The 13,125-nt window shown below is 37.6% G+C and overlaps 1 protein-coding gene across 1 annotated transcript; it reads left to right on the top strand.

Moving 5' to 3' along the window:
• The first annotated feature begins 2,777 nt into the window (after positions 1–2,777).
• On the top strand, positions 2,778–12,838 carry LOC147474834 (E3 ubiquitin-protein ligase RSL1-like). The gene is made up of 3 exons (XM_086583569.1): positions 2,778–3,500; positions 8,524–9,296; positions 12,528–12,838. The coding sequence occupies exons 1-3, from the start codon at positions 2,865–2,867 to the stop codon at positions 12,649–12,651; spliced, it is 1,533 nt and encodes a 510-aa protein (XP_086439695.1). The 5' UTR covers positions 2,778–2,864; the 3' UTR covers positions 12,652–12,838.
• Positions 12,839–13,125: the final 287 nt, after the last annotated feature.

Raw genomic sequence — 13,125 nt, 5'->3', positions numbered from 1 at the left:
ACTTCATCTGTTTAACAAAACAAATGCAAGTTAGGGGTTATAGTGAATACTAATAATAACAAATCATAAATAAATTCAAATCATACTAACCTCGGGCTACTTTCGGAATCGTGACAAATCTGCTACCAACTGCGGCATCTAGGTGGAATAGGTATTCTCATATCTTGCCCCCGAAGTAATCATGCTCCAATGCCAAAGGTCATCATCATCAAATATCTGTGGAGTTCTTTGCGGCATCTGAATATCATGAAACACCACGGAGGCGGGTGTGGCAACTCCACTCCTCTGGGAAATGAATGTCGGGCCTCAATGCTCCGAAGTAACCCCTTCAAAATTGGTGCCCGGTATAGCGCACCTAGCAAGAGACCTCGACCAACCCTCTTCCAATATAAGTCATAGTAAGCCGTAAAACTGAAAGCTGATCGCGTCGGCCACTCATTTGGGTTTGCTCTATAGTGTGAAAGAACGGCCGGGGAAGAATATCGAGGTTTGTCATATCCATAGGTGGTGGGTAAGGTATAACAATCTCTCCGGATACTTGCCGCCAACATCGTCCCCAAGGTACCATGCGGTGGATCGACCCCTATAAGTATCATTCTGAGAAAGAAACCTTGCTCTATGACACATATATGATAGTCACGGTACTCATCTGTTCTCTGGAACATCCGGAATATCCGCGATAAAGGGTCCGAAAGATGAAGGACTTCGCCCGGGGTTGCCACTTTCAATTCGACTAGCTCTAAAAGCTCAATCTGGCGACGAGTGTTATGAATATTATGTGATAGGTCCCCATACCCCCCTGCCTCTGATGAAGCCCCCATGCTTGAATACGTGGAATCAGGTCATGAGTCTCATCCTCTTCCAACCTCTTCAACACGGGATGCATCACCACGAAAATGCTGCATTACCACCAATCTTCATCATCAATAGATAAAATACAATATCAATATATATATAAACATGTCAACATTAATAATTAGATAAATAAATGAAATGAAACAATAACTTAATAAATAAGACTTACGGTATAATCCAAACAAAGCCGCGACAAATATCCTTCGCGAGGTCTAGCCCGTAGTAAAGGTATGCTAAGATGGATTGACCCGGTCATAATCCCACATCCTCTCTACGTAGAGAGGTGGCCATCCACCGATCGTAAATAACTATCGGCATATCCAAATAATACCGCACCAACAAAGTAGAAGAGGAAGGCGCGTACATACTCGTGGATCGACTCCTCACCAATATGATAGTCTTTTCGGCTTCTCCTTGAGTCTATTCAAATATCTCGCCGTAAAACCAACTCATATTTATAGCTCCTCCCTTAAACCGCTTTCGGCCGATAATCTCAAAAACTTCGTCTTGCTCATCATCTTCAACCAAATCAAAACATTCAAAGAAACTCATCGCCGTAGTAAAACCTCTAAAGTTTCATCAAAGGAACGGCATCTCCATAACCAATTGGGATACCCGTGAGCATTGTGAAATCAAGAGGGGTAATCCCAAGCTCACCCCATGGGAAATGAAAAATGTGTGGGTAGTTGGCCACCACCGCTCAACTATCCCAAACAACAACGCTGATCATTTTGTCCCAAATTACAATTAAAAAAACTCCCAAATGGTGTGGCGGATATAATATCGATAATCGTGACAAAATTAGGATCCCGTTTTGATTTCATACAACGCCACCCACGACACAACATTTGAAAGTGCACAACGCACTTTCCATAAGTGTACTTCCTACATTCAACAAACACGCACCAATACGATAAAATTCAAACTAAAATAAACTAATATAAACTAATACAAATTCAAACTAAAATAATAACGACAAATTCAAACTAAAATAAACTAATATAAACTAATACAAATTCAAACTAAAATAATAACGACAAATTCAAACTAAAATAAACTAATATAAACTAATACAAATTCAAACTAAAATAATACGACAAATTCAAACTAAAAATAAACTAATATAAACTAATACAAATTCAAACTAAAAATAATACGACAAATTCAAACTAAAATAAACTAATATAAACTAATACAAATTCAAACTAAAAAATAATCGACAAATTCAAACAACAACAAACTTGATATAAACTAACATAAAAATAATAATTAATTAAAAAAAAAAAATCAAAACTTACTTGAGATTCGCCACTCGATTTGCTAATGTGGGACCGATGTTGACGCTAATGGTGGGTGGTCCTCGATTTCACAACGCGGTGGAAAATTAAACCCAAGTTCAATTTCGTCCTCCTCGCCCACATTACGCGTTCTCGACGACGATCCTTTTTGCCCCTTTTTTTTGGAAATTTTGACATTTCCAAACCATCGGGAATGCTCTTGATGTGGTGAGGTTGGTGGGGATGGGTTGGGGGATGGAGAAGTCATTATGAATGGAAATTTGTGTTCAAAGGTTGTGAATGGAGGCTACAAAATCGGAATTTTGGCTGGAAATGAAGTGAAAATGGAGCCTGTTCGCGTCTGTTGGTATTGAGCCATCAGACGGGATGTTACATCCCGTCTCGTTATAAAATATCAGACGGGATGTTACATTCCGTCTCGATATAAAAACTCAGGGCGGAATCTAACATCCCGTCCGAGATGTTTTTTTATCACCTTTGCATTGCACAGCTTCACCTTGTTTATCACCGGGTTGGTGATAGAGGGGGTGAAAAGTGAGGAGGTGGCGGTGATAGAGGGGGTGAAAGTTATGACTTGCATTGCAAATGCTCTTAAAAAAACCCTTGGCTTCCCCAACACGTCAACCCCCTCACTCTTCACTAGTTCATGAGTTAAACAAAAATAAAACATCGGCAATCACTTCACTGAGAGAGAGAGAGAGAGAGAGAGATATGGAAATAGCTTTCGAACTACAAATGGAAGAAGCGCTAACAGACTCACTCCTCGTCCAACCCCAACTAGCCATAAACCAAAACCGGTCCACTCCTCCTATTCCCATCGACCCACACACCGTACAACTCCTCTCCCAATACGAACGCGAACAACAAGACTTTCAAAACACGCAACGCGAACTATTAAAAATACGCAACGACCTCAAATGTCGCGTGCACGACCAAACCTTCGCGCGCAAACTTCTCCGTATTCCCGAACGCGAATGGCGAAACTACGGTGACAATATAGAAAAGCCCTTTAATAACAAAGGGGCTTCTTCATCATCATCATCTTCTGGAGATGATAGGACTGGTGGGGTGGAAGTGTTTAGATTGTATTTTAAGGGGTTGTTTAGGAATAGTGGAAGAAATGGTGCTGAGATAGCGGGGATTGGTGCGGCGATATGTGATCCTGAGGGGAATGTGATATTGAATGTACAGAAAGGATTGATTGGGGATTGGAAGAGTGATTGGGATGTGGAGAATTTGCAGTTGAAAGTTGAGTTGAAAGCTTTGATTGAAGGTTTGAATGCTGCTTTGAGTTTGGATATTAAGAGGATTGATTGTTTTTGTGATTACCACCCGCTTTACCAATATGTGAGTTTTTTTTTAATACTTTTATATAATGAATGTGTTACTTGCTTTTACTTGTTTTAAAGATTCAGTTTAGAATTACTAGTACTTGCCATTTGGAATATGAACCCTTCGTGTTTTTATCTATTAATGTTGAGTAGCTTTTCAATAGATAGACAACACCAACCCCTTTTCTCTGTATTGCATCCAATTCAAAACGTTGAATACCAAGTGGCAGGCCAGGTGTGAGCTAACGAGATGAATTAGAGTTCATCTTGGCAATTGCTTCGAGCTTGCTCTTTGTTGGTGGTGACAGAGAGGCCAGAGGTGATCTGAAAGGACCAATGATACTGGTATGTGGCGAAAACTGTCCACAGGCTAAGGGGTGGAGGTGGACATAGGTGGCAGAAACCTTCCCCTGCCCAATGAATGGCCTAAGAAACAGTATACCTGTGGATGAAGAGATGGAACCTTTCTAATGAATGGCCTAAGAAGTTGTTTTTCTTGTGAATGAAGAGATGGAACCTTTCTCCACCAATGAATGGCCTAAGAAGCAGTATTCATGTGGATGAAGAGATGGAACCTCTCCCTGTAAATGAATGGCCTAAGAGGCAGTCAAAATCTGATATTCGGGATCTTTTTCTTTTCCATCCTTTAATAAGTCTACGCATAGCGTCATAGCATATTGGAAGCGTTTGGGAATAATCTTATTATTATTGACTTGCGGGTAAAGACTCAGTGTCTAGTGGAGCGATAAGTAGTTGAGCTCTTTGGAATGAAAGTATTAGGAAGTTGTTTGAACATGAGGAAAGGAACATCCAACAGATAATTTATACTGTCAGACTGGTGCTATTCAAGTGGGCAATGAGAAGCTTTTAGTTGTCTTTCGAAGATACTGAATGGATGGTTATCTTGATGCAAATAAATGAACGGTGAGTGAGTTAATGGGTGCCAACCTAGTTATGTCTTAGTTATTTTGCAGATGCCTATTAACCCCTCTTTTTTGTACTGATGTACTAGGATTTCCTAAAACATTGAAATTTTATTGTCAATAAAGTGAAAATTCAGAATGCTATCTGAATTGTTAATCACTGATGTAGACATCTCTTTTCCCTTCAATAGATTCTAACAACACCCCCCCCCCACCCCGCAGAAACTGCTGTTAGCTTCAATGTCAGTACAAGAATATGAACATAACGGGATAACTTTGCGTCCCAAACTTTCAGCCTTACTGCTTTATTGTTTCTTAGAAGCATGGCTCCTACCCTTAATAGATAATACTTTTGATAGATTGACACAAGAGCTTGATAGGATTTCAAACCAGCTACTTATCTAAAGTGAAATTATTATCTCTTTTCAGCTTTTACTTAATTTACTTTACTTCCTGGCAGACCCACTCACAGAGGAGAATCACACATGCTCTCATTCAGACACAGACAGAGGCAAACAAAAGAAAATAACAGTAGTAGTATGTAACAAGGGTAAAAAATTCACTCAAAAGATTGACTAAAAATAAAATGTTACACCCACCCCATTAATACGAATTTGTGGTTGGATGTTAAGAGGATTAATGACTTTTGTGATTGTCACCACATTTATTTTGTATTGTAAATAGTGTTATGTTATTTTCAGTTTGGAAACTCTTTTGTTCTATACCACCTTATCTTGTCATTTGTGCTTGGAGAATTTCCTAAAACAGATCGCATACTAGTTTCACAAAAAAAGATGAATTGAAATGTACATAGGGTAGGGTTGACATTCAAGGCTGTCTATGGACGATTACCAAATATTTGGGTTTATGGCGCTAAGTCTGGCTCGTTTCAAGGAAGAAATGGACCATTTTGTTCATAACATAACATGGGTCAGCAGCAGCCCATGATTCTCTTTTCAGCACCACCTGAACGGATCAAATGGCCTCATGTCAATTGCCCACTTGACCAGACTGACTTCCTCGCCAACCATTTTGCTTTCAAAGAAGTTTCTTTCTTTGAGTAGATTGAATATATACGGAACCAAACCAAGGTCTACTAAAGAAGAAAAAGATACTTGAAGCTCAATGCTAATTTGGTAGATCTAGGTTCCTAAGATGGTAAGGTGAATAGACAAGGAAAAGAAGGGTTATATTTCTTAGAGATTGAAAAGGTGTCCACCCAATAGTTTCTCAAGAAATGAAAAGAATAAGTAGTGCTTTAAAAGCGTGGTGCCTTTACCGTATGGAGTGTTTGTGGGTCCAGTTGGCACTAGTGTAGACTCGCAGCATAGCATGAGTGTAGAATTTTCCTCTAACAAAATGCTTAGCTCTGACTACTTCTAGAAGAAGTTCTTTCTATGCTGTTATGTACCAGGAGGTGAATGTTGTCGAGAGCAACATAAGATTTAAAATGAAACAAGAACAATGAATTCAGTATGAAACTCATATGTAGCTTTGGCTAAACAAAAGGATAGGATCATATCAGTATATGACTGTTCTTGGAACTGGGAAAACCATTGTAACCTTTCTTACAAAAGATATGGTCTAAGTTCACCTTTTGTGCTGGCTGGTGTATCTCAAAAGCACATAGACAATTGGTCACTTTAGGATGAGGTGATATGATGTTTCTAATTTATGCTCAGTTTGCAATAACTGGGAAGAATATGTCTTATCATTTTCTTATCTCATGTCAAGATCCTTTTTCGATTAACTCCATAGCAGTAAAAAATTGTTATACCCCTATATTTAGACTAAGTATTCATCCAAAGGTATTCTAGTCGCCAAGTGAAGTGGCGTACAGGTTCATTATCCTTTTCTCGCTCCTTTATTATCGCCTCATCCACTTTTCTTCAACAATCAAATTTCAATTCTCACACGCCACATGTTATGGTGTGACTCCACTGCTATCCTCCATTCTCACCCTCGTTGTAATGTTTCACTATAGCAATATAACTACTTTTGGGTTGTCAGTTTGATCATTTGATGAATGGTTGGAGGTTGGTTCCACCAAATATAAAGGACGATTGGAGTTGGCCTTAGTAAGTGTTTGCCCGATCTCATAGCATATTGTAAGCTATGCTGGAAGGGAAGTATTAGGAGGGTGTTTGAACATGAGATCATGAGGAAAGGAATGTCCAAAACATAATTTACAATGTGAAAGTGGTGCTATTTGAGTGGGCTTAACCTAGCTTTTACTTGGCTAAAGTTCCAAGATGTTGGATGTGATTTGGGGGGTTTTGTACTCTGATTTCTGTACAGTGTGTGTGTGTGTGTGTGTGTGGCTGTTTGGGGGGGTGGGGGTGGGGGGAGACTACTTACCCCTGTCTTGTTATGATGTACTCAATGTTAGCAATTTCGGATAAAATGTCGGAAAAACGGTGAATCAATCAGTTTTTCAGGAAAAAGAAACGGCATCAAAATAATAACATAGGGTCGGAATCTAATAATTTCAAAATTTGGTCAAAATTCATTGGAATTTCATTTTTTTTTGAGCTGTTAGAATTTGGACTATTCTGAAGTGGTGAATAATGGATGTACTATGTTTTCCTTAACCAATGAGATTTTATTTTTTCAATAATAAAAAACAGAAAATTATCTGGATTCTGTATTGTTAATCACCAGTGTTGACATTTCTCTTCCAAACAATAGTTGTCCCTTCCACTCTGCCAGTGTATCAGTCATTTTACCCCCCACTGCCCCCAAGCACTGTTTACCTACACTATTAGGCAATGAACTTCAATGGGAGTGCAAGCATATAAAGGTAATTGGCTAACTTTACATCCAATTTTTATTTTTGGCTGAGATCTAACTTTGCATCCATTCTTTCAGCCTTCTTTAGTGTTTCATGGAACCATGGCTCCTACAATTAATGAAGTATAATATTTATAGATTGAAACAAGACTACTGAACCAGCCACACCTTTAAAGGAAAAGTATTGTATCATTTCTTGTTTTTGTTAATGAATTTGCATTCTGGAAGAACCCATTCAAAGAGGAGAATTACACACATGCACACATACACTCACAGTCAAACGTAAACAGAAGAGAATGAGATTGGTAGTACAATAACTAGTTCACTTCATTAAGGATAACAAGTCGCTCAAAAAACAAAAAAACAAAAGAACAAACTGTTTCAGGTACTGTGCTGAGGTTTACATGTAAGACATCTGATTGAGGAGAGATACATTTTGACTTGAGCAGTTTTTCCAGTGTCATTATTGTGTGGGAAACTATTGAAATTTTAAAGAGTGAAAAGATAAAATTCATCGAAGAAACTTCCGTATTGGTAACTGAGATGTGTTAGCTGTTTAACTGTTGTATCTACCTTAATTTATTCTGCAAACTGGATATGTAAGTCTGCAGTATCCTACTTTATTGTTTTTGTAACACTATTTGCAGAGATTGTATGCTTCTAATTCCTTTTTTTATTTTTTGATAAATATGCATCTTATTCATATGAGAAGAAAGAAAGAAAAAAGTGAGTAAGAGACTCACCAATACAAGGAGGTGTTTAACAAAAAACATAGAAGTGGAAAATCCTAGCTAAGAAACACCTGAAATAACAGATCCCCACTCTAACATTAAGTTCCCAAAACAGTAGCCCCTTCTCTCCGAAAGCATCGATGTCCAAAGCCACAAGTTTGCTTTAATGTTACGAATAGTGGTTTCAATAAATGCGGGCTTGCTGTTAAAGATGGCATCGTTCCTTGTTCTCCAGATAGCCCACCACGTGGCATAAGGAACTAAAGGCCAAATGTATTTCCCATAGGCTGTAGTATTTGGCGACACCCAACTATGAAGGCACGAGATTACTGAATGAGGGCAGATAGCCTGGTTGATATCAGTGCCCACTGGTTGTAGTATGTTTTGCCACACGCCTTTACTGAAGCTGCAGTGTAGCATAAGGTTCTAATTCCTTAGAACCTTATCAATGCCCACTGGTTGTAGTATGTATGCTTCTAATTCCTTAGAACACTGTTATTCTTGATTGTCTTTTTCCTATATTAATATTTACATTTTCTTTTTCTTTCGAGGTGTACGTTTATATTAGTAATCTTAGTGGATGTATTCTGAACAGATTACACAGAGGTGGCTTGTACATCAACAGAGGATTGGAACTGTAGTGGATCAGGTATGCTTGCTTCAGAGAAAATTTGACCGATCTCGTACGTTCCATGTGGCAAGGAAGGATGTTAAGTTTGCATTTCAACTGGCACGGGGTGCAATAGATTCTCAAATCACCAGGTCTGCTGAATCTAGTCATGCTAGAAAGTTGAAGGAGACTTGCAACATCTGTTTAGAAGAAATTGATGTAGATCAAATGTTTGCTGTTGATGGTTGCTTGCACCGCTACTGCCTATCTTGCATGAAACAGCATGTTGAAGTGAAATTACTTCATGGCGTTTTACCTAAATGCCCCCATGAGAATTGCAATACTCAGCTAAATATACCTAGCTGTAGAAGATTCTTGACTCCCGATTTGATTGACAAGATGAACCAACACATGATGGAGGCGTCAATTCCTGTAACAGATAAAATATACTGCCCATATCCAAAGTGCTCTGTCTTGATGTCAAAAGCTGAGGTGATGCGATATACAGATAAAGTGTTCGTTGGTGTTGATCGTTTTGCAACCGGTAAATGCATCAAATGCCAATGCCTTTTCTGTATGAATTGCAAGGTCCCATGGCATTTCAACTTGAACTGTCGAGAATATAAAAGGTCAAATCCTAATTCCAATATGGAAGATGTAAAGCTGAAGTCTCTCGCAACAAAGCAATCTTGGCGCCAATGTATAAAATGCAACCATATGATTGAACTGGCTGAAGGCTGCTACCACATGACTTGCAGGTACCAATTTTGTTATCTTTACACAATAGCTATTCAATGCCGTATGCTACTTGTTAAATATCGTATAAAGTGTATTGTCTTGAGAGCACAATAAGACTTTATACTCTTGTACCAAATATATATTTGTATATATATTGTGTTGTACGATACTATACAAATAGGAATATACACTTCTAGCATGTTTGAACAGTTTGATACTAATGTTATTCTTCTTAATCAGGCTTTTTTATTTTTATTTTTATTTTTGTAAGCCCTTTCTATGCCTTTTAAAATCCATGTCATATAAATGAAAACAAACAAATGGTAACCCCTAATGAATATAAAGATGAAGAAAAACAAAACCAAAAGGGAGAAGAAGATGAGTAAGAAGAACATGTTTGAAGAGGTTGCATTCCAGATATCACCTTTAACACTCTTGTGTACTAAGAGATTTGAACACATTAGGAGTAATCATTCCTAGGATTTTCACTTTCTTAAACTACACTATCCCCGTAGCAAGAAATCTTTTCCCCTGTTGCAAATGTTGGTCTAAGATTACAAGAACGCAATAGAGAGATAAATCAGCAATAGGGAGAGAAATGTGAAAGAAGGGAAAGTAAAGTAGAGAGGCTTTATCCAGTACATCCTATTTTTACATCTCTAACAGCTAGGCCATCCCTTGACCTAACAGTTAAAATTGGTGATAGTCTTTGCCATGCACAAGCACTATGCAACTTACTACATCCAATATGTATGTTGCTGAATAAACACAGATATATGTTTAATATATAACTTATAACAATTAATTTAAATGTATCTTAGAATTAACGATACAGTACGATAATCGATACATTAGGTATGAAGACGATACATGAGTTCGTGACTTGTATGTTCTCGATAGGTTTGCTTGTATGTTCTCAATAGAACTACACAGAGACAGAAACAGAAACTTGAAGGCACATTATTTTGGATGAACTTTGGCTTTACTTTCGCCATTGAATCAGTCTATAGTGGTTTATAGGTGGTCCTTGGTAAATAATCTTACAACTACGCCATGCATTCTACTGTTGTATACTTGTATGAATTCTTTGAATTCGTAGAATACTATTTTATCTCTCCTGTTTCACTCATTTGACATATTGGAATTTAAAAGAACCATCCTAAGCCAGGCGAAGCCAATTCTTACCCCTTCAGTGTTTTGTCTTGCATACATTTTTAGTGTAGAGTTGAGGAGTCACCTTCACAGGCACGACTCTAGCCATTGGTCATCACCATTAATGTATTAGCATTTGCATCAGTACCTACAAAGTTGTTTTAATGAAACTTGGGCAAGCTGGGACATAGTGATAATGCAGTTTCTACTTTCTAGTACTTTTTCTGGTATGATTGATGAATGGGTAAGTTATCATACCCCCACCCCCACCAACCCCCAAACCACCACCAATCCCAGTTGTGATCATTGCCTTTCCAAACAAGTTAAATGATGGTCCAATGGTCCGTCTTAATTGTCATCGCTAAATGATGGTCAGATTACCTACACATGCCACGTGCCACTTTTGTCTGGATTCTAGAGTACAATCAGAAATAAAGTACTTTCTCCTTTTCTGCTTGTCAGATCATCCAACACGGATACGAAGTGTCTGACATGGCAAAATATAAAAAATTGAGGTATATCACAACAGTATGTGTCCGATATGGACATGTGGATACATGTCCGATACAGATTAATTTTAAAATATGGTGTGTCCATGTAACATAACTATGAGTATAACTTTTCTTAATTAGTCTTGATATCTGAATATGATTCGTGAACTTCAGAAAAGATTCATTAGTATGTTTGGTGTTCCTTTCACATCAATAAGCTGAGGCTCATGATTATATATATATATATATATATATATATATATATATCCATTACTTGAATTCCACAATCCACGTACATAGTTACATAGGGTGGTGATTGGTTTTGTTCAATTTTAAGTTTGTTAATGGAGATAACGAGATTTCAAGTGTAGTTCTAAAAGTGAGAGGGACAGGAATCTGTGGGTCGTTGTAGAAGAAATATTTCTTTGTTGTGAGATTCTTCGCTTGCTAGACTATCATTTCAGCTTCTCAAAAAAAGTTTTAAGCTCTACTTCTTGCTAGAGCTCTAGTAATGTTTATTGAACAATGACAAAGGGATTTCTCATTGTTGGTCCCTTTGTCTTTTCCAGAAATCGCGTGAAGGTCAATCTGTGGACATAATTACGAATACTTTATAATTACTTTCTACTTATTTCCTTGGTTACTTTTAAGTCAGCGGGAAACAGTTGAATTCAGAAAATTACATACTAAACGATTCTCATGTTACCCTGTCTAACCTGTAAGCGAGCTGGTCACATGACTGAATTACAGAGTTAATACTTGCACCAATATGACACCGAGAAACCTGAATTCTTTAGTCAGGTAAAGATGTAGCTCATGTTTGCGTTTGGCTTTGGGTCTTGCTTCCAACATTCTCTTCGGATAATCAGATAACTGGTTACTCTGTGTAACTATAAACTATTCTTTTACTATTTGTTGAAAGACATTGCTATTGAGGGAAGCATCTTCACTCATGAACTTTTGTCCCTAATTTATGGTAGTCATACAGAAGATCAAGAATTTTATATTGCTCTGTTTTTTTTTGTTTTATTTATTTATTTATTTATGTGAGTGTGTGTTTATTTGTATGTTTATTTAATTGGTTGTTCGATTTTTCAAGGTCTAAGTCCGAATAAAGAAATAGAAATGATCGGTGGAAACTCATTGATTGATGTTGTCGTCTGTAAAGTAGATATATATTACTGATTAAAAGAGAGATAGGATGATGTATCGTATAATGCAAGATCAACACGACATGAAAAACAATCTAAAACCCATCACAGATCTAAGTTACAATACAGGTCAGTGTTTAAAAGTTACACTGCCCAAAAAAGCTGTAATCTAAAGAAGCGACAAACAGTGCAATTCTCCAATCATCCTAAATCTTCAAGCATAGGAATATTCGAGCAAACGAATATCAGGCTTTGTTCGAGATAATCACCTCACCATAGATACTCTATAGTCAGTATGTCTATTTAAATAGTAATGGTGTATCTTGTACGTCAGCATAGATGCCACCATGTCTATGCAATGAATCATAGAAAATGAAATGAAAGAAATTTCAACTTTGTTTATTCTTTTATTTTCATGTGAACATTTTTATGGTCCTAAACATGCATTGCTTTGCAGATGTGGTTATGAGTTTTGCTATACCTGTGGAGCTGAATGGCGTAACAAGAAAGCAACATGTAGCTGTCCAATCTGGGATGAAGCCAATATTGTCAATGACCGACGCCGCAGAAGATTAGGGTGATTAGGAAGATTAAGACAGGAATGATGGGTGGGAACTAAGTATGTTGGGAACATTTTCAGTTTGAAATATTACTATTGTGGTTCTCTATGAAGTCTTTTTTCCGTCGGTTGTAAATTACTTTGCAGAGCTTGAGCTATTTTCATAGTTCATGACATTATGAATTTAATCTTTGGTTAGAATTGTGCGATGTTCAGGGCCAATTTTCTGAAAGTAGCAATTAGTATTGTCATTGTTGTTAATGTTACCGTTATTATTATGAGCATGTCTTCAGTGTGCATGCTGTATGGTACGCATGCAGTATGGGCCTTTGGATCAGTACTTCTTTGTTGAAATACACCCACCCTCTGTGTGTGAGTGGCCCAGATGTATCTCGCGCATGATACATCTCGCGCACCATAGATTTAGCCTATTATTATTATTGAAGTAAGAATTATTGGTGTTGGATGTTGGAGGGACCGTACAGATGACAAGACC

The sequence above is a fragment of the Coptis chinensis genome, chromosome 9, assembly GCF_015680905.1.
Source record: "Coptis chinensis isolate HL-2020 chromosome 9, ASM1568090v1, whole genome shotgun sequence".
NCBI classification, from domain to species: domain Eukaryota; kingdom Viridiplantae; phylum Streptophyta; class Magnoliopsida; order Ranunculales; family Ranunculaceae; genus Coptis; species Coptis chinensis.
Note: the sequence above shows the minus strand (reverse complement) of the source record. Positions and strands in the feature narration are given on the sequence as shown.